A 27,235-nucleotide genomic window follows, 5' to 3' on the forward strand; every position below is an offset into this window, starting at 1 on the left:
GTGGGAAGAATAGTACCCCACCATTGGTTTTAGTGGGATGAATAGTACCTTACCATTGGTATCAGTGGGAAGATTAGTACCCTACTATTGGTATCAGTAGGAAGAATAGTACCCCACCATTATTGTCAGTGGGAAGAATAGTACCCCATCATTGGTATCAGTAGGAAGAATAGTACCCCACCATTGGTGTCAGTGGGAGAAATAGTACCTCATAGTGGCGGACTGAAAACTCATGGGGCCCCAGGGCAATAAGGGATCATGGGGCCCCTGTGTCCTTGCCCACACTCAAACCACACCCAAAAAAGCCTATGAAAGGTACCAGGGGCATCTCATGGGGCCCCCTTCTGACCCCGGGCCCTTGGGCAGTGCCCGAGTTCCCAAATGGTCAGTCCGCCCCTGGTAGCCCACCATTGGTATCAATAAGAAGAATAGTACCCCACCATTGGTGTAAGTGGGAGAAATAGTATCCCACTATTAGTGTCAGTGGGAAGAATAGTACATCACCATTGGGGTCAGTGGGAGAAATAGTACTTCATCATTGGTGTCAGTGGGAGGAATAGTGCCCCATCATTGGTATCAGTGGGAGGAATAGTGCCCCATCTTTGGTATCAGTGGGAGGAATAGTGTCCTATCATTGATTTCAATGGAAGAAATAGTTTCTCCTCGTTGGAACCAATGGGAGGAATAGTGCTTTGTATCAGTGGGCAAAGGAGTGCCCCAAGGGCCGGGTAAAGGCAAGCAAAGGGCCACAGTTTGGTGACCACTACTTTATAATTTAGTAACAGAGTCTGCCCATGGTGCACAATATGAAGATATGTTTCACTTTACTGGTTTTACCTTTACTTAAATTACTAACTTCTACTTTTGACATATCCTAGAACAGGGGTCTCCAAACTTTCTAAAACAAAGGGCCAATTTACGTTTTTTCTGACTAATGGGGGGACAGACTGTGGCCATTGGGAGTAGAAAAGGTTCTAATATCAGTGACAATAAACAATGCCCCATCTTTGGTGTTAATGGGAGGAATTGTGCCCCAATGTTGGTGTCTTTGGAAGAAATTGTGTGATTAGTGTCATTGGGAGGAATTCTGTTCCTTTATTGGTGTCAGTGGGGGAAATTATGCCCCATCGTTGGTATTAGGAAATGAAAATAGTGACCCAAGGGCCAGATAAAAGCAAGCAAAGAGCCGCATCTGGCCACACATTGGGGGTCATTGTGTCTCAGTAGTTAGGTTTTAACCCCTTGTGTTTCTGTGTTGGACTTGCTAAAATATGGGCATTCTGTTTTTATCCTAGTTTACGTTAGGGGCGCTGCTGCCTATGAAATAAGTGTATTATAATTAATTTATGTTGTTTTTTTTTTGTTTTTTAGTTCTGTTTGTTTTATGTGACTTTTATTCTTATTCAGCTGCTCCCTTTTCTTGCAGGTATATGAAAATAGTGGAAGCCTTGCCCACATATGGTGTTCATTACTATAAAGTAAAGGTCAGTGCTTGCTACCCTATAAACACATCCATAAAACTGTTATTTTCTTGTTCAGAGAATTTATTACTATAGCAGGAAAGCCCTGTCTACAAGAGTGGGGAAAAGAAATACCCCGGCTGCATTCAGCAGTTTGATCTTTTATGAAGGTTTTTGGCTACTGGAAGTTTTTATATTGCTTTCATTTCCGTTGAATGTTGTGTGGATAAGTCAGCTATGAGCTGCATTCCCTGTCCTGTTTTTGAGGTCACGATCATCCTCTGCATGTGTCCTACTTTTCGGAGTATAGAAGACATAGAGGAGGATGCATTGTGGTACTGTACTGTGCATGATAATGGTACCACAGCCGTAAAAACAATGCGTGGCTGCATCCAGAAAGTGAAATTATTATTATTTTACAGGTTTTATATAGTGCAACAGATTGCGCAGTGCTTTAACATATAAAGGGATACAGTACAGATACAATAGTAGAGACATATATACAGTTGTGGCCAAAATTATTCAACCCCCAATGCTGTAAAGGGGTTTAGGGACTATAGTGTACATTTGGAATTGTATTCAGAATCAAATCCTACAAGGACGTTGTAACTACCCAAATGCAACTAAAATGACATCAATTGTTTATGTAATACAGTAGTAAATGGTTCTTATGTGGTTTCTTCATTGCCACAATTATTCAACCCCTTAAAGACTACCACTCTGAAGAACAGAGGTTCATACAGGTGCTTTCCATCAGGTATTGAAAACACCTGTGGATGTCACCGAGCAGCAATCAAGCATAATAAGCACCAATTAGGCAGCTTTAAAATGACTGTGATACTCAGCTCCTTCTAGACATTTACTGGTGTGGTTACAAACATGGTGAAGGCAAGAGAATGGTCCAGGAAGACAAGAGAAGAGGTGATTTCTCTTCACAGGAAGGGCAATGGCTATAAGAAGATTGCAAAGATGTTAAACATACCAAGAGACACCTTAGGAAGCATCATTCGCAAATTCAAGGCAAAGGGCACTGTTGAAACGCTACCTGGTCGTGGCAGAAAGAAGATGCTGACTTCGACTGCTGTGCGCTACCTGAAGCGTAGAGTGGAGAGAAGTCCCCGTGTGACTGCTGAGGAACTGAGAAAAGATTTGTCAGATGTGGGTACAGAAGTTTCAGCCCAGACAATAAGACGCACACTGCGTAATGAAGGCCTCCGTGCCAGAACTCCCAGGCGTACCCCCTTGCTGTCTCCAAAGAATAAGAAGAGTCGACTGCAGTATGCCAAAAGCCATGTGGACAAACCACAAAAGTTGTGGGATAGTGTTCTGTGGACTGATGAAACAAAATTAGAACTGTTTGGGCCCATGGATCAACGCTATGTTTGGAGGAGGAAGAACAAGGCCTATGATGAAAAGAACACCTTGCCTACTGTGAAGCATGGTGGAGGGTCAATCATGCTTTGGGGCTGTTTTGCTTCTGCAGGTACAGGGAAGCTTCAGCGTGTGCAAGGTACCATGAATTCTCTTCAGTACCAGGAGATATTGGATGGAAACGTGATGCAGTCCGTCACACACCTGAGGCTTGGGAGACGTTGGACCTTTCAACAGGACAATGATCCCAAGCATACCTCCAAGTCCACTAGAGCATGGTTGCAGAGGAAAGGCTGGAACATTTTGGAGTGGCCATCGCAGTCACCAGACTTAAATCCGATTGAGAACCTCTGGTGGGACTTAAAGAAAGCAGTTGCAGTGCGCAAGCCTAAGAATGTGACTGAACTGGAGGCCTTTGCCCATGAAGAATGGGCGAAGATACCCGTAGATCGCTGCAAGACACTTGTGTCAAGCTATGCTTCACGTTTAAAAGCTGTTATAACTGTAAAAGGATGCTGTACTAAGTACTAAGATTGAATGTCACTTGGGGGTTGAATAAAACTGATAATGCTGTGAGCACAGAAAAGACATTTGTGGTTATTTCATTATAACTGTTATGTTATATTTGTCTGACCTACAAGTGCCTCTTTAATGTAAATGTAAGCAAGATGACTGAATGATCAAAAGCAATGTCAAACTGGCCAAAACACTCAATTTCAGTGGGGGTTGAATAATTTTGGCCACAACTGTATATATATATATATATATATATATATATATATATATATATATCCCTCCCTCCTAGATTGTAAGCTCGAAAGAGCAGGGCCCTCGATCCCCTCATGTTTTGCATTGTATTGGTATTGTTCTGTCACATGTTCTGTCCCCCTTTGTAATGTACAGCGCTGAGCGAACTATTGGCGCTTTATAAATACTGTATTATAATAATATATATATATATATATATATATATATATATACTGGTGCAGCATACTGTATACTGGATACTGTAGTTGTTAGTACAGATACAATGCAATTCAAAACAAAAAGGTTAGCAGGGCCCCACTTGTGAGAACTTACAAACAAAAAGGGAAGGGCAAGTGGTACAAAAGTTAATAACTGTGTGGGGATTAGTTGATGAGTTAAAGTGGTTGTAAAGCTCAGACATGAAATATGGACAAAGCATATCCCTCTATAGTGTGTACTTGTCTCGATTAAGAAAATGAAGTGTCATTTCTGTCATATGAAGACAAGTTTTCCTGACACCAAGAAAAAATTGGTGATGGGGAGGGACCTCCACTAGATTGACAGCCTCAGCTCTGTTCCTGTGAGCTGTGTGAAAGGGGGGGGGGGTCTCTTCCCTCCAATCAGCTCTCAGACCTTTCCTTACTGAGCTCTGCAGAGTGCAACTTCAGCTCTCCGCACCCTTTTTTTGACAGCTTTACAAGCTTTGTAAATTCAGCACTTTCAACGGATGTAGAGAAAAGAAGACTGCAGATAAACGGGTACAACTTATGTAGGAGAATTTGTTTCATCTCTGTAGATCACCTGAAGCCAGTCACTTCACTAGGTATATGTATGGGTTTACAACCACTTTAAGAAAAGTTCAGTTGTTAGATGGAGTCTGATAGAGTTGGAGGTGGCTGGAGAGATTGCGCTAGTGAGTTCCAGAGGATGGGAGATAGGAGAGGCTCTGAAGAAGTCTTGGAAGCAAACATGTGAGGAGGTAACAATGGAGCTAGAGTGCAGGAGGTCTTGTGATGAGCGGAGAGGATGATTTGAGTATGCTCTGAGACAAGGTTATTTGGCTGGGGTGGAGTTCTGAATAGCTTTGTATGTTGGTGTTTAGTATTTTGAACAAAATCAGTCACCTGCCAGTGCAATCCAGGGTGTCTGTTCTGAATATTTTTGGCTCGCTCTCAATCTGTCCATAACCCACTGCAGTCAGATTCAGAGAGCCTCTTAAATTTGGCAGCTGCCTGGTTTACAGGTGTTGTGTTTAATTAGACCTGAATAAGAGTGATATTGGATTCCACATGCTGCAATGTGATCCACAGAGAAGGCCACACTCCCTCCCACTCTTCTAGCAAAGATTAGACCAGAAATTCTCAACTATGGTTCCTCCAGATATTACTAGAGGTTGCTTGAGCACCAATGACTCTTTTAGCTGTTCTGACTACCACTATAAGGAGGTATTCCTCTCATGGACCACCTATGTAAGGGGCATTTTTCTGACTGACCCCCAATTAATTGGTCTTAGAGGTTCCCCAAGACCTGAAATAAAGTTTAAGGGCTCCTCTGGAGTAAAAAGCTTGAGAAATGCTGGATTAGACTATCATTCCTAATTAGTTTTACTTCTACTATAGATCTACTTTAAGTATAAGTAGTAGTTGAAGTATAGGTAAAAAATTTTTTTTTTCATTTTGGATAGAGCAAAATGTGTCCCATTTCTGCAATTTTTCTTCACTTCCTGTCCCATAGCCAAACGGGACATGATAAGAAATCCCTGCAAATCAAGGGAACCCTTTGGGGACCCCAAGGTTACCAGAACCAGTGTCCCTTTTGAAAGATTTATCCTCTATTACATTTCTGGGAACAACCCAAATTTTGGGAATTTCTTTACTTTCAATAATAATGGTAAACAGAATAAATAGAGAGGGCGAATCTCCATAAAGTGGAGTTCCACTTACCGGTCAAAAAATAAAAGTCAGCAGCTACAAAAACTGTAGCTGCTGACTTTTATAAAGCAGCCACTTACTTGTCCCTCGGTCCTGAAGTGTGTCCCCCGCAGCCCATTTCACCGGCCGTCCTGGATTCCAGGAGGCCGGCATCTTCGGTGTGGGCACCCGGCTGTGATAGCTTGTGGCTTCACAGCCGGGTACCCACTGCGCATGCGCGAGTAGTGCTGCGCTGCATGAATGGTCCTGTAGTCTTCTGGGACCTGTCACGTGTCCCATAAGACTACAGGGTGGGAGGGAGGGAGGACACCTTCCGCTTCCGATCGCCTAGGCAATCGGACAGGAAGTGGGAGCAGGTACCTGTCAAATTCGGGTACCCGCTCCCCCCCACCCCCCAAAGGTGCCAATTAATAGGGAGCGGGGGAGCAGTCCTTAAAGCGGAACTTCCCCTTTTGGGTGGAGCTCCGCTTTAACAGGGGCACAGACAGCAATAAACACTAACAAGGGTTCCAATCCCTCTCCACTTTATCCCAAAACTAAAAAAAATTGCCTTTAGTTATACTTTAACCTGTGCTGGGCCTTCTTATTAGCAAGCCCAGCATCACAGAAGCACCCAGGATTAAATGAATATTTGTAATGTATTGTATAGAAATAATTTGAATTTGTGATAATTAACAGTTAACTGGAAGGTTAAAAAAAAAATAAAACAATAAAAAAAAGTTTTTCCTTTTTAAACTCTTAACAGCAGCTTTCCTTTAAATTTGCATTGATGAATAGACATTTAATCAAAATGCTTGCTCATGGCATATCCTGTTTCCGAAAGTGAAAGTAGCTTATACATGACATGAGCTTACCATAAACTCCTTCCAGATGTTCCGGAGGAATGCACATTCCATTTTTACTAGTTCTTCAGTTTGTACTTGGCTCCACTGAGCGTGGCTGGTGGTGATTTTTTTCTGTATGGAGTCCAGAAGGGTCTTAAAAGCACTACAGACCTATTATTGTGTTTTATTGAAAGGATAGAAGCAGTAACCTATCATTTAACCTAAACTACCACGTGCTGAAATGGAAAAGAGCTTGCTGTTATAACGGACAGCCCGACTCTATTTCCGTATGTTGGCATTGACTGCTCACTAATCACATATAAAGTGGTGACAAGGGGGAAGTTGACCACAATTCAATGGGGCATCTACATTGGAGCCATAAATCTTTTATTTGTAACTGTGTTTAAAGCCCAGGTGCATCAAAACAAAAGGTGCGCAGTTCTAGAAAGCAGCTGCAGCCTAAGCAGAAAAGCCTGTTCCCTGGCAGCATGCTGTGGAGAAGGACCCTTGCGCTCTCTATGGAAGCAGTGGTCTCTCTACATGGGTCTGACACACTTCCTAATGCGTCAGAATGAGAGTGTTCCAATCAGCAGGGAGCATGAGCTTTGCTGATTAGAGAGCTCTTGCTCAGAACTTCAAGTTTGAATGTTAGGATTTGATTGGTGAAGGTATAATGCAGATCCTGTTGAAGGAGGCTCAGTCTTTCTATCATGTTGATGACCGTTGTTTTAGATTTTTGAAGCCTACCAGAACTAGGGGGGACAAGGACTTCCCCCTGCTACCTCTCGGTGGAATGTACCAAGTCATCCTGCAAGAACATACAAAAAAAAAAAACTACAAACAATAGTGGCACTGTTCTGATTGTTATAGTTGATAACAATTAAGGCAGTAGATCTTGTAGAAGCTGGGCTTAATGTTTTTCTTTTCGCTGACATTTCTTCCTTTTAATATACTTTTTCCAAGACACCATTCGAATTCCCATTGAACCGTTTACTTAAGAAGTAGAAAAACTGTTCTTGGAAATGACTGCACCTTCTCGCTACAATGTATCCCTAACTCCACTGCATTTAAAGGGCCAGTAGACACAGAGTCATGATTTATCGAAATTCATTTGAATAATGATCATACATAAGTGAAAGTGAAAATCTTTTTGTGACCTTAACTATATCAACTCTCTTCCAATCTAAAAAATTCTCCCAATATACTAAGTGTTGCTGCAAAGCACTAAAATGTGATCCCACGTCCAATTTAAAGCGGTTGTAACCCTAAAAAGTACAAAAAAAGCTTTTGTTCCTTTAAAGAAGCATACATACCACAGTGCTTCTGCAGTGTATTGTGCCTCATTCAATGCTGTAAAATACCTGGTTGATCCTGCCTGCTTCTGTGTTCCCCTGTGTGTACTGACCAAAAATGGCTGCTGATCCATGATACCGTAGTCAGTTTATATGCCTCCGTCATCCTGCTGTGTGCTAAGAGTCTCTCTCCTTCCTCTGGCCAGAGGAGTATCTCAGCCCCCTCTTAGATTGGAAAAGGAGAGCGTAGGGAGGTTATGTGCCCGCACAGCAGAGCTGTGCAAAGAGGTATTTAGGATTATAATTATTATACCTTATCATACAATATGCATAAAAACTCAATGAAATGTGTCCAATATACAAAAAAGTTATTTAAATCAAACAGTCCATGGGGAAGTGAGAGGGTTCAACCACAACTGTGATTCTGCAAATCAAATACACAGTTCGTAAACTCCAAACAGTGCCCTGTTAACAAATATAGGATTTTCCAACTTGACCATGTAATCCCTCATCCGTGTGAACCACCACCTGTCACTCATGCTCACCTTTAATCCCAGACTTTATAAAGGTCACTGTGCGCTTTTCCCTGTAAGCAGTCACTAATTGTCACTCCAAATCTCCAATCCAGGGATTCCAATATGATTCCAATAAGCCAAGCAAACTATCCACCAACAAAAGACACTCTATATTACATATGCAGGTACATGTTTTCTTAAGGGAAAGATCACAGCGTCACCAAACCCCAGTATCCAGGTCTCTCCTTCCTGGTGGCGTGATGACATCATTAAGCCCCGTCCTGATGTGTTTCATCACTTCCTGTGACTTTGTCCAAAGTCCCCCTGTTTCGTCAGTTCCTTTGACTTCTTCAGCAGTCCCCCTCTCAGAACACAATAGCTCATCGGGGAGGTCAGTGTACTAAAATCAAATCATTTGTACAGTGACCTCCTTCCGAGCTCCTCAATTTTTGTCTAATGTATTTGGGTATTAAATAAAAATAACTTGCTTATTGTTTCTAAATAAGATCTAGTGTAAGTGAGTTTTGCCATTTCCCTGTAATTGCCTCACAACAGCATTTTGACTACGAAAGGAAGGACAGCAATCTAAGCCAATCAGGTTTTGCTGTAGTAAACATGTGCTCATGAGGAGCGTGCTCATAGGAGGAGAATGGAGAATGATCAGCATGAATCACCATCACTTTTCTGCTGCTCCTTTACTGTCCAATCAGCAGGCTGGGGGTTGTTCTTCAGCCATTTGTGCTGCTTTATTGAAAAGATGGGTATTATTTAATATTGTCCAACATGCTCGTTTGGCATACATTTGCTCCTTATTTACGTGTTCTGTAGGCGGGAGTTAAATGGGACAATCTAAATGGTAAGGACAACATGAATAAGTCTTTCCTAAGGATATATAAGATGTCTCCAATCTGTTGATGTTAAGACTAGCTGCTCAATATATTTTCTTCTTCCAGGACAAGCAAGGAATTCCCTGGTGGTTGGGAATAAGCTTCAAGGGAATTGGACAGTATGATATCCAGGACAAAATAAAGCCAAGAAAGGTTGGTGAACTCAAAAGCCATTTTTATTATGTACATTTTGTGTGCAGTTATGTGTTAACTGAATTCAAGTCTTCGGTGCATTAGGAGCTCTTTTACATAGGCATGAATTATAAGGCAGCTATAGCATTATGAGCATTTTGGAAGTGTTGCACATGCGTTCCAGATGTGCCCTCTTACATTTTTTATTTTTTAAAAGGCTAACATCGGAAATGATCCCTTTGGTGCTTGTGCTGTAAATGCCATAGGTGCAGTTCAATAGAAATGAACGGAGGCAATTTCAAAGCATCAAGGACTGTTAGTCTGGAGCAGGCAGCATTATTTTTGCCTTGTCGCCATCCCAAGCAGGGATTGCTTTTCAGAGGAGCGGAAGTGTTTGCCACTAATGTCAGAAAGCCCTAAAAGCTGGGTGGTTGGAAGGGAATATACTGTAAAGAAATTACAGAGGAAAGGGGTCAGAGGTTGGGTTGCTTATAACCAGGGGCGGACTGACCATTTGGAAACTCGGGCCCGGGGTCAGTAGGGCGCCCCCTGAGATGCCCCTGCTACCTTTTTCCTAGGCTTTTTTGAGTTTGGGCAAGGATACAGGAGCCCCATGATCCCCTATTGCCCGGGGGCCCCATGAGTTGTCAGTCCGCCCCTGCTTATAACTAGTTTGTTGATGTTTATCAATAGTCCAAGAGGTGGGGAGGTGGCAGAACTACAGATTCTGAAGAAATGTTGCAGCCCTTATGGGCCTTGTGCTGCTATGCTATAAATCAGTTCTTCAATATGCATTTTCGTTGTGTATGCAGTTGCTTAGCTAAAGTTGCCCTTCAAAACCCCAACAAGAATTATTATTATTTTTTTCATTGGCTCTTCCCAGTCTTGAGTGGGGTATTTAAGGGCCAACCACAACAGTGCTGGGCAAAATTTAAAAAACCGTTAGAAAATGTGCCTATTTTTTGCTTATGTTACGTGTGTTGTTATTGGAAGGACATATTCTTGGCTCACTAAGAAGTTCCTGCTGGCTCCTAAACTGGACTGACTTGCTCATCAGATCTGATTCAGATTTTCCACTCCTACGAGCTAATGTAGATATTGTAAGTGTTGCTATGCATACACTGTATCCCAAATCAGAGGTACTTTAGGTGTCTGTGTTTTGAGTCCCAGTTGTTCCTTTTGGACCAAAAATATATTTCCAAATCTCATTATACACGTTACAATCTGACCATTCAATCTTTGTAAAATAACTCTTAGATTTACCAAAACTATGTAATATGAGTATCTACCTGAACTATCCAATCAATATGTCCAGTGAGGCAGGTCATTACACTACATAATCATTGATGGATCTCATCAAATTGTAATGTGAACAAAAACCAAACATATGTGGGAGTTTAAATATGCTCTCCCGGGATTACTGTCAAGGTCCTACCTTTTCCCTGAGGTTATGTTACTCCATGTGCTGGCATCCATCTTGGATTCTGCTGTGCATGGTGGGAATCCTTTTATGCCTTCAGGTCTCTGAGGTCCATCCCCCAGAGGGGCGTGGCTGATGACATATAAGCCTGTGGCCCGCACATGCTCTTTGCACTTGTGTCTTGGTGTTGCTATTACGCTGTTCTGACTCTCGTGACTCTCCTGGTATCTGATTCGGCTTGTGACTTGACTATTCTTTGTATTCTCCTTTGATCTGACCCTCTGTTGCTGAACCCGGCTCGTGACCTGTGATTCTCGTCTGCTGTCCTGTACTGTTTTGTCCTGTTGTTGTTGATCCCGGCCTGTCTGACTACTCTTTTGTCTCTTCCACCAGCTACACGCCATTGGCGGCGGCCATTACCGCAGCTGAGGTGTCTCGGGGGCCGCGACCTGGTTCCTGGCTGCGTCAAGTCCATCCCCACCATCAGGGGCCCTGGTGAAGGGCAGCCTGGGACTTAGACTCCGCGCCCTGAGGGACTTCGGTCTGTGGGTGGTGGTTGTCGTCAGCCAGTGCGTTACATTGTTAGGCCTGCCTGTCCGTTCCTCGGCTCCTGCCCTGACAATTACTTTGTGATAATGGAAACCATTCAATAACAGTTAAAAACTTGCACTTTTATTGTACAAAATATTACAATGTTTCAAGACATGTAAGACATATATAAGGAGCAGGATCTTGTAATTCTCAGTTATAACATTATAAGATGAAAAGCCTGATATTCAATAGCTAACTCAGTCTACGCGTTTCATGGTGATTCCGCTTCTTCAGGAATTATATATGTCAATTGATAACAGATAAAGATTCATCTTTGGAGAATAACAAACAATTAAATTATGACGTATGTAAATAACAAAAAGCCTAAGAAAGCCAAGTTTCACTGTCCACAAACCATTGGAAAGGAGGAATGGGGGCAAAGAGATCAGATTCCTTCTTGTCATCCCTAAAGTGACCTTAAAGACAGTTGAATGAACCAGTAAAAACTGTACCTGCAAAGAAGCCTGTAAACACTTACCTATTTACTGTCTACCTCTGCTAGATGCAGCTCTGTTGAAGAGAAATCATTCACTAAATTTGTTCAGAAATCAGCACTTCTGTTAGTGTTGATCTCCAGTGTCCTCTGCTGCGCTCTGTTGTTCCTCCTGCCAAGCCCAACTTTGTCACCACAGGACACAGCAGTAATATTTGTACTATTCTATATCTCTAATCTTGAGTCATTGTAATACTGCAGTCTTCCCTTTCAATGACGATTTGATTTTTTTTATTATTTTCCTGTATTTTCTCCCTGTGAAAGCAAACGCTTCAAGCTGAGTGATGGCTGTAAGGCTGTCCTAACTCTGGCCTGAGCTCATTGCTAAAGTACTCAAAAACTTATAACTAAGGAACTGTTCTGAATACATTGAAAAAAACACCTAAAAGCTTTTTTTAAATGACTGTTTTACCCCTCTCCAGAAACCTAAAAAAGAATGATTGGCCCTCAGTTCAGGCAGGAAACAGGACAGCTTGTATGCAGGTGGAGTTCCCCTTTAAGTGAGATCCCTCCCTAGGAGGGAGGAGTGGGAAAGAGTCCCATTAGGTGGGGGATTCTTGGGTTGGGAGTGGATTTGGGCCTGGGAGGAGAGAGGAAGACTGCAGAATGTGTCCTTCTCTCCTACCTCCTGGGGGAAGGGGTGGGGGTGTGAAATAGGGGAAGCAGAAGCTAGGCAAAAAGAGGCCTTCTAGGCCTGGACAACACCTGGGGCAGAAAAGACTTTCCTGGTCCCCCAAGGGGCTTGCTAAAGGAAGGTAAAGTGGTTTTAAAACCTGAGGCCAAGCACAAACGTTTCCCCATGCCGGCTATAATTACCTAGATGGCTTGTGATGGAAATTATTGCTCAGCCATGCTATGTAGAGCCATGCCTTGACTAGACTGTAATCATTGTTAAATAAAGCCATTCCAACTACATTTTGGCCTTGGAGTGCATTCATTGGCCAGCATCCCAGTATGCGGAGAGAGAGAGCATGAGTTCTGCTGGTGCCCTCTGGCTGTCGGCCTGGAGAAGGTGCCTAGTGCCTGGAGCCCCTGGGAGTCAGGGGGCGAAGTACACAGCCAAGAGTGTGGATCGGGTGCCGGTCTCTGCCCACCACCCACACATCAGGTAGAGTCATCGGGCAAAGTCCTGTGTCACCGAAAAGGTTAGTGTCACGTTGGGGATTCGGCTCGACTGTTCGCTGTGGCCATGCGCGATACAGTTTGCCCACCCGCCTACAAGCCTCCACAGGGGCCTGGCAGCCTGACTCCAGGCTGGCATTCCTGTTTTGATAGGGAGAGAAAACAAGTAAATAACACACATCCATACCGCCAAGGTAAGTTCGCACTATTATAACATCTTGAGTGGGAATTCAAATTTCTACAAAAACTCTTTTCTAAAAAGTTTTTGAAAGAGAAGTTCATCATATAATAATTTATTTTGTCAATGTCACCTTGAAGTTGCTCTGAGCCCTGGAGAAACTGTCTATTATCCTGAATGACGCTGTTCAGAGACAGACTCCTCCACCGCCATCAGTAAATGACTATGTTGCCGTTTGGAATAAAATGGCATTGCTTATTATAGGCTAGGGCAGTCTGACTCACGACACATACTCCATTACTTCTCGTGAGTCACATATTATGTATTCATTGCATTTTTGCACAGGTTGATATTTTTATAGAATATACTATTTAAAGGATTGAGCAATACAAGCTTCTATAAAATATTCTACTTTACTAGCATGTAATTGGGAGATGAAGCTCAAATGCATGTATGTTTCAGGACATTGGCGAATTTGGAGTGCTGGGGTCATGGGCTCTTTTGCCAAATAGAGTGTTTTATCCATGTAGTGTTTGTGTTGGGCATTTGGTTTTGGGTAAATGTCTTCTAAACTTCAAATTTGTGCCAGTTCTGTGGCTCAGTATGTAATGAAGCAAGCATTTATTTATTATAGGTCTTTATTAAACTGCCAATTTCTGCAGTGCTTTACATATTTTACCTTTAAAATTGTTCTTTCCTTACAATCTAAGGTCCCTATCTTGAATGCATACACACTCACATACTAGGGCCAAGTTAGACAAGAACCAATTAGCCAACTAGCATGTCTTTTGGCGTCTGGGAGGAAACCAGAGTACTTGGTAGAAACCCACACAACCACAGGGAGCACATGCAAATTCCATGCAGATAGTGTCCTCTAAATGACTGCCTCTGAAGGTGACCATTATAGACAGCTGTAGCACCTTCCAGAGAGGTACTCTATAAAGCTGGGTATACACTACTAGAATTTCAAACAAACATTCATAAGAAAATTCTTAGGAAAATTTGTATGAAAATTCTGTTGTTCCCAAGTAGTTCAAGATTCAATTTGAAATGGAATGGATTGGACCAAATGAAAACCACATACACTCACCCACACACACACCTACAAATTTGTATGTTTTGAGAAAAAATTTCCAACCTGCTCCTTCAAATTTTCTTGTCACTATGATGGAAAACAAATGTCAATTTGACCCCCTAATGACTCTACTAATTAGAAAAAAAAATGAAAAATGTTGAACGAAGCTTAAAGTAATGAACAGGACAAATGTCTGTATATCAGATTGTCTTATTATTCTGAGTACAAGGATACCTTTTTCTTCAGAGGTTCAGTATAAGAGTATGTGCATATGTACCTAGGCAAAGATTACATGGTCTCTGGCCACCAACAATCCTGTAGATGTTTCACATCATTAGCGACTGCAGAGAACCTATTCGTTAATTTGAGAAGACTTGCCTGGCAGACTTAAGCTGGCCATAGATGGGTCATTTTTTTTGTTCAGCCGAACGAAAAACAAAAATAAGCAGATTCCTCCATCCACACAAAGTGGAATTCCCCTTCCCTAGTACATTGAACTCTGCACTGGGGGGGAAGGCGGGGGAATAATCCCCTATGCACTTTGCTTGTGTGAAAAGAGGAGTCTCTTAGTTTCGATGGAGGAATCTGGCCAGCTTTAGACAATGGTAACAAGTATCCCCATTGGAAGATTTCCCTTCCATTTTGTTCTGGAACCAAATCAAAAGTTTTTCCCTTCACTGTCAGACACCAGGACAAATACAGTACATATCTCTAACATGGGTACTCTTTCGAAAAAGTTTGACATTAGATTTCATTACATTAGATATTCAACACAGCCGTATTGTACCTTTACAAACCATTTGACAACTAAAACTGTTCCTATATATGTTTGCACTGTATACTGAACTGAAGTCCACCTTTTGTGTCTTGACAAAGAGTTTTGACATGCTGGTGTTTTTATCACTTGATCGTGGGGTGGACCTGTGCAGTAGCCCTTTTCATTCCACCCTGAAAGTGTGTCTGGTATTCCTCCACCTGTTCTATAAATACTATCTGCTCCACTCCCCGGTGCCACTGCTTCAGCTGAATTTCGAGGGCGGAGGCTACGTTGGGAAAGAATGTCAATGGGGAAAGAGGCTACCTATGTTGATTCATAACTTTCCCACGCTTCTAAATAAAATGGCTACTTAGTTTGCTTCCTATTTGTCAGCTTTACTTGTTTCCTAATTGTCACAATGCATTATGCAGTGATGCAGCTACAGCTATTGTTTGTGATAGCAGTTGAGACTGATATAGGAACAATTAATATTCTTCTTAGTCAATTTTCCTCTTATGAATATCTTTATACTCCACCTTTCAGAAGGAAAGGTAAAGAAAGCGCTCACCAGACTTGTGACCAGTTCTTCAGCTCGAACAGTCTTTTGTACAAAAACAACATTCCATAAAAATAACTAATTTCTCTACTAATGAATAAGGATATTAAAGTTTAATTAAACCCTAACATTTCAATTACAGAAGCTGACCTCAGCACTTACCTTTTCTGCTCTTGTTTCTTCTTTAAAAGCTTGACTTTCTTCATAATTGAGCCAGTCCAAAGATTGCTTTTCCTGGTAGCTATGTTGCCTTGCAGGGTCCAGTGGAGCCAGCTCTTCAAGCTCACTGCCAGGAAGCTGATGTTGGGCCGTAGTCTGCGGCAACACGCACAGACAACCAGAGAGGACTGTACGGGGCACACATGCATGATAGTGCTTGGAATTATGGCACATGTAGTATTGGGAAGGGATCAGGGAAAGATACAAGTCCAACCGGAAATTTGGGAAAGCAGTGCAAGGGAAGCCGGAGGCTGCAGTTTTAAGACTTACTTGGAAGCAGACATTTAGGGCCCATGCATGTGGGTGTATTAGGACATATAATGTAACATGTGGCTACATCTCGGCACCCAGGAACCCACAGGTGTTGCATATAAATGAATTACAGGATACCCCTGTATGTAGCTGTACACAAGTAAACGCGGCTCTGAGTTTAAACATACATAGAGTTGTGTACCCCTGGACAGATTGGGGTTTATTTACTAAAGCTGGAGAGTCCAAAATCAAACTCCCTTCTGCATAGAAACCAATCAGCTTCTAACCTCAGCTTGTTCAATGAAGCTTTGGCAATGACACCTGGAAGCTGATTGGTTTCTATGCAGAAGGGAGTCTGATTTTGGACTCTCCAGCTTTAGTAAATAAACCCCATTGTGTCCAGGTGTATGTGTTCGTATTACACTCAGAGCTGCATACCCGTGTAGAGCTGCTCACAGCCATATCCTGTAATTTATTTTTATCAGCTCCTGGGCACTGAATTTTGGCCATATTTACTGTTATATACGCAGATGCATGAGCCCTTATTGTCCTTTGTCTATATAGTTTAGTCTATATAGATGTAATTCCAATTAAAATGTGAGTCTTTAGTAATACACATGACAGCATCAGCTAATACCATTTCTTTTAGGCACAGGAAATGCAAGTTCTACCATGCAGAATTATTGAATTGTCTTAAAGTATATCTAAAGCCAAAACTTTGCTCCTTTGTTTTCTTATGCTGGCCATAGACGAGAAAATTCGGCCGATAAACAAAAAATCAGTCGTTGCTGCCACCAATGCTTACGAAAAAAAAGGCCAATTTTTCGTAGATTTTCCAGCATGACCGATAAAAAGAAACGAGAAGAACCGCGAAAATTGGCCGACGACATTGCCCCACGAAGGGTGTGAATAGCAACCGATTATTCATTTGGCTGATAAATATCCCATCTATGGCCTGCATTAGTTTTGGATAGAGGGTAGAAGGATTAGAACCCTTGTTTTTGGATGTTATCTATGTCCTCAGTGATGAGATTCCCTTTCTCTATGGTTACGGAGACTGAAATGATGGGAAATCCAAAATATTTAGAGAGGAAATCTAAAAGGAACCTGTTCTATTGACATCTGTCTGAGAGCCGGTCCATACCAAAACACATGCATTTTAGCATGTTCCCACACTGGGAACATTGTTGACAGCCAATTCATTTCAATAGGCTGCAAATGCGCAGGAGTGCACAAAAAGTAAGGCATGCATGATTTTTTTTTAAATTTTGCCACATCAAATTGCATAGTACTGTGGTACCATGCGGTTTGGTGCGGCCTGAACACATCCATGTTTGCCAGATGCGCAGGGGTGTCATTAACAATTAATGGCACCCACATGCATCTAACAGAGGACAGCACATTCCCATGTACTTCAAGTGGTGTGTAGGAACCCTAAGAGGGGATTTCTCTTCAATTTGGTGAGTGATATGCTCACGTCCTATCCAGGAGACACAACAGTAAGAGAGGGACAATATTTATTTATTACAGGTACTTATATAACGCCATCAATTTACGCAGCGATTTCCATATCTGTGGAGTTGGGTTTTAAGAAATCAGTGTGTGGCAGTCCTTGCTCCACAGAAGTTGGTCAAACGATCCAAATTAGATGAACATGCATCTAGTTGGGTTTCAAGAAATCAGTGTGTGGCAGTCCTTGCTCTACAGAAGTTGGTCAAACGATCCAAATTAGATGAACATGCATCTAGTTGGGTTTTAAGAAATTAGTGTGTGGCAGTCCTTGCTCCACAGAAGTTGGTCAAATGATCCAAATTAGATGAACATGTATCTAGTTGGGTTTTAAGAAATCAGTGTGTGGCAGTCCTTGCTCCACAGAAGTTGGTCAAATGATCCCAATTAGATGAACATGTATCTAGTTGGGTTTTAAGAAATCAGTGTGTGGCAGTCCTTGCTCCACAGAAGTTGGTCAAACGATCCCAATTAGATGAACATGTATCTAGTTGGGTTTTAAGAAATCAGTGTGTGGCAGTCCTTGCTCCACAGAAGTTGGTCAAACGATCCAAATTAGATGAACATGCATCTAGTTGGGTTTAAGAAATCAGTGTGTGGCAGTCCTTGCTCCACAGAAGTTGGTCAAACGATCCCAATTAGATGAACATGTATCTAGTTGGGTTTTAAGAAATCAGTGTGTGGCAGTCCTTGCTCCACAGAAGTTGGTCAAACGATCCAAATTAGATGAACATGCATCTAGTTGGGTTTAAGAAATCAGTGTGTGGCAGTCCTTGCTCCACAGAAGTTGATCGTTTGACCAACATCTGTAAAAAGGGTCATGTTGGAAAATTTTCCTTGCTCAGTGGCCACAGCTACTGATTAGTGTATTCCGACAATGGTGGGTACCGTTGTCAGATTACAATGTTCTGGCACTTGTGGGTTTTACATCCATCTCGTTTGTGAGGATAGCCAGCCTAACGCTGATGTCCCAGAGGCAATTTGAAATGAAATCAGCCTCAGGTCCAGTCTGTTGTCATCAGGTGGTTTTCCAATGTGATAGTGATAGATGCCAGAGCTGGTGACAGATTGTTTCAGCACTTAGCAAATGCAACTGCTAAGTTACTTTGGAAGCCAGTAATGATACTTAATGCTATTACTGAGTTCCACCCTTCTAAACCAAAGTCTCACAACTCGAGCTTTCAAGATTACATTAAACGCCTAAGCACGTGCCGATTTTGTAATATTTTGTGGGTATGGCATCCCATGGTGGCTTTTCTTTGTAATTATTCATTAAGCCCCTCACTGAAATGCAAATCCTGTTTATATTTGATGAGCAAGCAGGCCTCCATTCTTTATCGTGCAAACATAATTAGCATAATCTCTCCCTGTGTTTTCCTTGGTATGTGTGAGGCAAGGTGATTGAACATCTATCTCAGTGGTTCTCAACCTGTGGGTTGCGACCCCTTTGGGGGTCGAACGACCCTTTCACAGGGGTCCCCTAAGACCATCAGAAAACACATATTTCCAATGTGTAAAGAGCAGCTACTGTGTAGAAAGCAGCTACTGTGTTGAAAGCAGCTACTCTGTTAAAAGCAGCTACTGTGTTGAAAGCAGCAGTTTGGAGGTAAAACGACACTCATGAATTATAATTACTGGGTAAATAATTTTATGGTTGGGGGTCACCAAACATGAGGAACTGTATTAAAGGGTCACAGCATTAGGAAGGTTGAGAACCACTGATCTATCTAGTAGTCACATTCAGCTGAATTTGATCTGTAATGTTGAAGACATTTACCAAGCCATTTCATTGGAACTAAAAAATTGACTTGGAGAAACTACGAAACCTTTTCAACATTACAGAACAAGTACAGTTGAATGTGATTAACTACTACTAGACATGGCAGGACCCGGATAAATAAGAACCTTCACAGAGATGATTGAAGATCCTTTCCAGGCTGGAAATGGCTGTCAGGCTGTCATGGCCTCACACCAGTTTACTGAAAACAGGAACATGCATCTAGTATTTTTTTTTTTGCGTTGAATTCTGCAAAGCATTGCAACCGTGATGAGTGGATCGTTGGTGCAATGTTCTGGCTCCTGCATAACTTCAGTCACAGGTCTGTACCAAGCCAAGGACTTTCAGTTACGGGCTGGAGGAAGTGTTAATGGACTACAAGTGCAGTGACACCACTGCACTTGTGCTAGGTTAAGAATTACGAGTCCCTCTGGCAGGTATAACATCACTAATTTCAACCATCCAATATTATATATTATTTGAAATTCCAGTGACAGCAGTGCGTTGATATCCATCATACTATGTGACAGGATATCCTTTATACAGCTCATGTTCTCAGTCAGCACCCCATGTATACATTGTGACCTGGCATTAAAGTAAAGAATGCTGCATTTCAGGCTAATCATGAAACCACTCTATTGTCTTTTTTTAGAATATTTGTAGCAGTGCTTATACATTTTCCTGATGCCTTGAGGGTAAATTTGCCATATTGCATACCAGCCGCATGGTGAGGAGGAACCACACCCTGATCTCAATATCTGCTAAAAAAAAAATGACCTGGGATACAGTTTTCCCAATAGATTTTTTTTTTTGCTTTACACAATGAACAGAGAATGCCAAACACTAAGCAGGTTTGTGCTGCAGTTTAGCTTTGGCCCCTATCACACGGATGTTTTTATCGGGTCAGCCCGTTTTTGCAGGTGGACCCAATCGGAACCTCGATTCTCCTCTATGGTGTGGCGGGTGTAAACGGACATGTGTCCGTTTACATCCGCTGACATCCAGTCCGATCCAATCCACCAAAAAGACACGGATGGGGATTGTTCCCCTTCCATTTGTTGCATTGGATGGCATTCGGATGGAAATGGACATGCTGTCCCATAAAGGACAGCAGGCTCTGTCTGTGTCTGCTCTGCATAAGCGGATCGGACACAGACCTGTCATCCGCTTGCTCAGCGGGGATCAGCGGACAAATCATCTGCTGAGCAATCAGATCAGCTGACAGGAGGCCATAGTGTGGTTTGTTGGAATGGATTGGTGCCCCATGTGGATTGAAGAAGGCAGATCATGTCGCGCTAGCCCATGTATTTGCATTCTCAGCCTTTTCACCTAAAGCAGATCTCCCCAATCATTAAATTCTTGTAAGTTTTAACATCTAGTTGTAATTTCAGAAGTTGATTTCAATCTGCACCTTTCATTAAAATAGTACCTGGTGATCCTGCCATAAAGGTCCTTGTTTAGGCATTTCTTGTTTAGGGTGGCAGCAGTAAAAGCCCATGACGACTTCAAGTGGTCATTTCAACACATGGCCTACTGTTGTCACCACCAGAAACCATACCCTGAAAGAGCATTTGAGAGGCAGTCCTCACTGGAGTGCATGTAGACAGGAAGTGGCTGAAAAAGGCTAAAGGGGGTCAGCAGCATTGATATGCAAAGGAGGAGGAAAAATATATGAAAATTGTATTTCAAGAAACAAAAATTACAACCAGCCTCCCCATAGATGGATCGAAATCTTGCCAGTCCCAGCTTAACTGGATGAATTTTGATTTGTTTATGGCCAGCTTAAGTTAAAAACAAGTAAAAATGTATGTTTACTAAAAATGTGCTATACTTTCCCTTTTACGTGTCTGGCTTTCATGAGAAATGGAGTATTATAAATATTCTAATATTATCCAGTTCCTAGTCCTGTACAGTTTTACAATACTTTCTGCTTCCTCATTTGACTTGATGAATATCCGCAGACATTATTATATGTTCTTCAATTGTCTAGGTGTGTTTGAGAAAAAGTAGCTTCAGTCACATTAATTATTAAGTGGATTTGTGTGACTGTAACTTTTTAACAAGGCAACCCTCAACAGCGAGGGTGACCCAGTTTTAAATGTACTTTAATGGCTAGATGGTTTTAAAAAATATTCTTTTTGTGTAATGCTTTGGTATATGATTTATTAGGTGACCATATGTAAGGGGACACATTGGTGTTGGTTGCATTTTCAAGATCTTCTGCGTTCCCCACAATCAGTCCTGTAATATGACGTGACATAGCAGTACAACATTATTATACAGGGCTTATCTGCTAGTAACCACTATGATATAGGATGAAATTGGTCCTAAGGCCAAGCAGTGTTATCTCAAATATAAAATGAGGGAAACAGAAGATCTTGTTATGTGCCGGCCATTTTTGTACGTATCTGAATACAGCAGTTTCTATTATTCTTGTGATTCAGAAGGTTTATTTAGGTATCATCTCCCAGAGGATTAAAAAGCCTGAATGAGGGGGTAGAGGGGGATATTTTTTTTTTTTTTGAAAGGCGGGAAACAGGAAGCAGCAGAGGTATCTAGAAACGCGGCCTAGGATTTGGGAACGCAGACTGGAGAGACGTATGTGGTCAGAGCTCCACCCTAGTGTGGAAACGATGGTGGGATTAGAACCACAAATGATTCGTAGGCAAGCCAAGAGCCTAGGGGGTGTAAGTGGGGGTTACGGGGCAGGTGGGAGAGGGGAATGGGTAATTATGTAGGGATTACCTCTGTGTTCCTCTGGAAGGATGATGATACTCTCGCCAGGAAGAACTCTACTGGAGAAGGGAAAACATTTATGGGAAATGGAGGAGGTTAACTTTATGACCTACAATGTTAAGGGACTGAATATGGTGGGGAAAAGACATAAGATTCTCGGAGAACTACAACGATCCTAGCGGTTTTACAGGAAACTCATTTGTTATAGGAAACAAATGTGAAGTTATATTATAGGTATTACCCAACCTGGTTTTATGCAGATTCAACAACTAGGCGTGCTAAAGGAGTAGCAATTGGTATAGCTAAAAATTTAAGGTTCAAGTTGGAAGAGAAGTTGGAGGGTCCTGAGGAGCATTTTCTGTTCTTAAAGGGGAAATGACAGGAAATAGAGTGTACATTGGCAAATATTTATTGCCCCAACAGAAATCCAGTGGCCTATGTGAAAAGTACATTGAGAAGACTTTTGGATTTTAAAATAGGCAAACTAATTGTGGCAGATTTTAATTTTTGCATGGACCCCCAGATTGAGACGACGTCGCATGTGCAGAGAGAGGGAGGCAAATCTCTGTTATCCATACGAAGAATGTTATACCAATGTCAATTTATGGATGTCTGGAGAGTTAAACAACCTAGGGATAGAGATTATACGTTCTACTCTCCGGCACATGTGACGTATTCGAGATTAGATTATATACTGATGGACCACAGATTTTTGGAGTCGCTGGTTAAAGTAAATATAGAAGTTACAACAATATCAGACCATGGACCTGTTACAATGAAGTTATTATGGGAAAGAGCACAGAATAAATTAAACGTGTGGAAATTAAATGAGTCGCTCCATCAGGATCATTAGAACAGAGAATTAAAAAAGAAATAGAACAATACTTTGAAAGAAATGAGATTGAAGGGGTCTCAAGGAGGAATTAAGGAAATTAGTGGTAGGGCCCCTATCCTGGATAGGACGAATACATTTGATAAAAATGATAATTGTCCCAAAAATCCTATATAAATTTCATATGCTACCTATACAGCTTCCGGTAATCTTCTTTAAAATAATCAAAAAAATGATATCGAGGTTTATTTGGGGAGATAAAAAAACAAGAATAAGTTATGAAGTGTTGTGTAGAGACAAGGAGAATGGGGTTTAGTTGTGCTTGATTTTAGGAGATAGCACGTATTTTTGATTGGACACATAATGCACTTGGGAAAAGTTGAGTAAATATAGAAATTACACTAAGCGAGACACAATTGAATAGAATGGTGTGGTTGTCATATCAATATTGTAGGTTGGCAGAAAGCACAAGCACATGTACACGGAATGTGCTAAGAATTTGGGATGTAATTCACAAAACAAATGGGATAGTAGCTAGAGTTTTTCCCACCAGGAAAAGAAAACATTTCAGGTAATTGGATAAGAAGTGGGGATGCACAGTTAAAAGATATAATGAATGGTTTAGAAATCTGCACCCTTCAGGAGATTAAAAACAAGAAGGAGCTGTTTTTTAGATTAGAAAAGTGGCGATATTTCCAACTAAGACACTTTGTGGTAAGGTTCTCTAAGCCCTTAAGGACAATAGTAGATCTGAACCCATTTGAACAATTACTTAGCACATGCAGGGAAAGGAAGCATGGTACTTCTCAAATTTATAAAATCCTTACTGTAATGACAGAAGTCAATTCCCCCGTTTATGGAGAAATGGGAAAGGGAACTTGGAATATCATTTGATGTGCAACAAAAAAGAAAATCTTTAGATTAGCACATGGGGCTGTAGATATGAAGGTAGTGGAAATGAACTATAAATGTTTAGCTAGGTGGTACATTACACCGAGTGTGGCGCATAAGCAATATGGAGATAAATCACCTATGTGTTGGAGGGGATGTGGGATTAACGGCACAATGGCGAATATATGGTGGGAGTGTCCTAAAATCCAGGGATATTGGGAGGGAATAATTCACCAAATTCAGGAGATAACTGGGGTTAAGATCTCGAAAGATCCAGGGGTATGCCTATTCCATAAAACTGAGACTACAGTAGAAAAATATAAGAATTTGGTGATATTTCATCTTATAAATGCAGCAATGGGACGGATACCCAAATTTTGGCATGAATAAGAGGTACTGAAAATAAAAGACTGGATAAGTAAGGTAGAATATATACTGTATATAGAATGGAGGAAGGCAAAATGGAGAGATTTTGAGAAAGGTGGGAAAAATGGGATAAGTTTAAGACATCAAATAAATATGCCGAAATGGGAGAAAGAGGAAACGAGAGGACAAGTATAATTAAAAAGGAGGAAATAAGTTAGGAAGAAGGAGAAGGGTATCCTCAGAAAGGATACTCAGGAATGATGAGGAATGGGGAGTTAAGGGAAAATAAATGGGGGTAGGGGGTGGTGGGTTCTGTGTAATTTTTAATGTTATGATCATTTTTTGTGTTTTGAAGTTATGTTGAAATCTGTAACTTAATAAAATATTTCTAAAAAAAAAAGAGCCTGAAGGAGTAAAATGGCAGGTCCTCTTACAAGAACAACCTTGCCATTCACTAACACTCTTCTTCTCTGTGCTTAACCACCACTGTGTTCCTCCATCATAGCCAAGAGTCCGGGAAACCTGTGTAAGCTCTGTGTCAGGGTTATGTAACTCTGTGTTCCCAGGAAGCAGAATTCCCTCTCTTCCTGTCCAGGTAACAGATATCAGGCAGGACAGAATGAGAAGATCTCTTCTGTAGGGACAGTATTTAAATCAGGTAGAAACTTCTTTATGGGGACACAGAAAGCATTTATAACTTCAGAGAAGTTGTAACTCTTCACAGTTATGTAGAGTTAAAGAATGGAGTTGATGAAGCTTATTACACATACAATCAGGGCCGTGGATAAGGGGGTACCACCAGTCTTCCTGTATGGGGCCCAGGCCAGCAGGGGGGCCCAGGCAACTGGCAATTACTGGAACCAATACCCTGTATGGCTCTTTCTGCAGTAGCTGAAAGCTGGCTTCTGCTCCTCTCCTTCTCACTGGCTTTCAGCTGCTACAGAGACAGCCATATGGGGCATTGGTTCCAGTAATTGCCCCCCCCCCACCATGCCATCAGAATACACTGATCAGTGCTGTCGGCTACAGCCAGCATCACTGATTGTTCAGTGAAAGTCAACTCACAACTCAGTCAGTCTATACATTGATATTTATTTCAACCAGTCAATTGGACGAAAAAAAAAAATTCTGATTCCACTCATCCACATCAAATGTGGTATTGTATTCTGAAAGTGGGAAGCCTTCCCTGCCGTCAGAATACACTGATCAGTGCTGTCGGCTACAGCCAGCATCACTGAGTTGTGAGTTGACTTTCACTGAACGATCAGTGATGCTGGCTGTAGCCAACAGCACTGATCAGTGTATGCTGATAGCAGGGAAGGCTTCCCGCTTTCAGAATACAATACCACATTTGATGTGAATGAGTGGAATCAGATTTTTTTTTTTTTCGGCCAATTGACTGGTTGAAAATAAATATCAATGTATAGACTGATTGAGTTGTGAGTTGACTTTCACTGAACGATCAATCAGTCTATACATTGATATTTATTTTCAACCAGTCAATTGGCCGAAAAAAAAAAATCTGATTCCACTCATCCACATCAAATGTGGTATTGTATTCTGAAAGCGGGAAGCCTTCCCTGCTATCAGCATACACTGATCAGTGCTGTCGGCTACAGCCAGCATCACTGATCGTTCAGTGAAAGTCAACTCACACCTAAATCAGTCTATACATGGATATTTATTTTCAACCACCCAGTTGGACGAAAAAAAAAAAAGATCTGATTCCACTCATCCACATCAAATGTGGTATTGTATTCTGAAAGTGGGAAGCCTTCCCTGCCGTCAGAATACACTGATCAGTGCTGTCGGCTACAGCCAGCATCACTGATCGTTCAGGAAAAACCCAACAGACTGGTTATACAGTCAATTGATAGAATGACTTGAGTACAAACAGCCTGCCCATACATGGATACAAATTTAGTTTCATGTTTGGCCAGTTTAAGTCCATCCTGTCGAAACAGGACCAGAGGTGGTAGATTATCTCTTCTGATCATTCCAGCCTTCCTGTAACCACAAGAAAAAAAAATGTTTTGGTAGAAGTTAGACAGACTTATTGATTAATTAGCCAGAGAGTCATTCAAAGTGATTGAAACTGTTCATATCAAACATCCTTTCCTGTCCTTAAGTCAGTTCCTTCATCCTTTACAAACTGGGGTACTAAGCAAACAGGTTTGTGATTTATTGTATCTAAATATATATGGTGTATAACATGGAGAAGAAGTATTAGTCTTTCCAGCTGACACAAGAGAGAATGAGCCTTTGTTTTGTGGAATGTTACACGTCTCAGCTGTGTGTGACGCTCCTGAATCCTGACATAGCATCTCGTGTGGGTGGTAGAGAGTGCAGGCTAAAAATTGTGTAAGCAGGTTAGAGGTGATCCAGGCAGCAGGAGGAAGTATCATCCTTCGGTTGACTTTGGGTCAGAGAGACGCTGCAAAATGAAAGCGACTTTCGATGAACTTAAGCAAAGCTGGAATGAAACTGTCCTATACGGTCTTATTAGAACACATTAAACAAAGTTCTGATTCAGTGATCATGAAGTCATCAGGCTTGTAAATTAAAATCTGTAGAGTTATAGGATGAGAAGTCTATAAAATGGACTCCTCGGCTATAAAATTTATGTGTAATAAAGTATACTGACTCTATAAATTAGAAGCTCTGTGTATGGCCATTCCCGTTCATGAGAAGTCGATCTATCAAAACTGCTGGTAAATTTCAGTTCGATCAGCGCTGCAATCAATAGGCTGCAGCACTGATCAGTGTATTCTAACAGCAGGGAGGCGAGGGATTTTCTCCACTGTCAGAATACAAAGACACAACAGGGAGGGTACCCTCATCCACACACCGAATGTGTGGACAGGGGTATCGGGTCAGCTTTTTTTGTTGAGCCAGCTGCCTGAATGAAGAAAACTGACCCATGTATGGGGAACTTTCATGTTGGTTGTTTAGTACTTTTATGACCGCTTTTCAATTACAGCTCTGTAGGTTATGTTGTATAGTGGCTGTTTGCATATCAGACAGTGAAAAAAGAATCCTCCCTTATGCAGGCCATACATGGTTCAAATTATGATTGATTTTTCGTCAGAAAATCGAAAACGTCGTTCGCTCGGTAGTTCGATGGTTGCCATCCATGATTTCGAAAATCGGCCAACCAAGTCATAAAATTCACCCCATATAACAGGCAAAACGTATGTTCCTTCCAGGTCACGACTCATGCGCATATTCTTTTTGGAAAAACGATTGTACGATTTGACCATCATTGAGTTGAAAATCGGTCGTTTTTTACAAATTTTTCCAAC

General features: G+C 41.6%; 1 protein-coding gene across 2 annotated transcripts in view; it reads left to right on the top strand.

Moving 5' to 3' along the window:
* FRMD4B (FERM domain containing 4B) overlaps positions 1-27,235 on the top strand; it is a 412,392-nt gene that overhangs the window by 312,552 nt on the left and 72,605 nt on the right. For both annotated transcript variants that reach the window (XM_089672280.1, XM_089672279.1), the window contains exons 10-11: positions 1,427-1,484; positions 9,094-9,180. In XM_089672280.1, coding sequence (XP_089528406.1) covers positions 1,427-1,484; positions 9,094-9,180 — 145 coding nt within the window. The remainder of the gene's footprint in view (positions 1-1,426; positions 1,485-9,093; positions 9,181-27,235) is intronic.

Source organism: Staurois parvus, unplaced genomic scaffold, assembly GCF_062004578.1.
Source record: "Staurois parvus isolate SC_StPar_1 unplaced genomic scaffold, SC_StPar_1.0 ptg000124l, whole genome shotgun sequence".
Lineage (NCBI taxonomy): Eukaryota > Metazoa > Chordata > Amphibia > Anura > Ranidae > Staurois > Staurois parvus.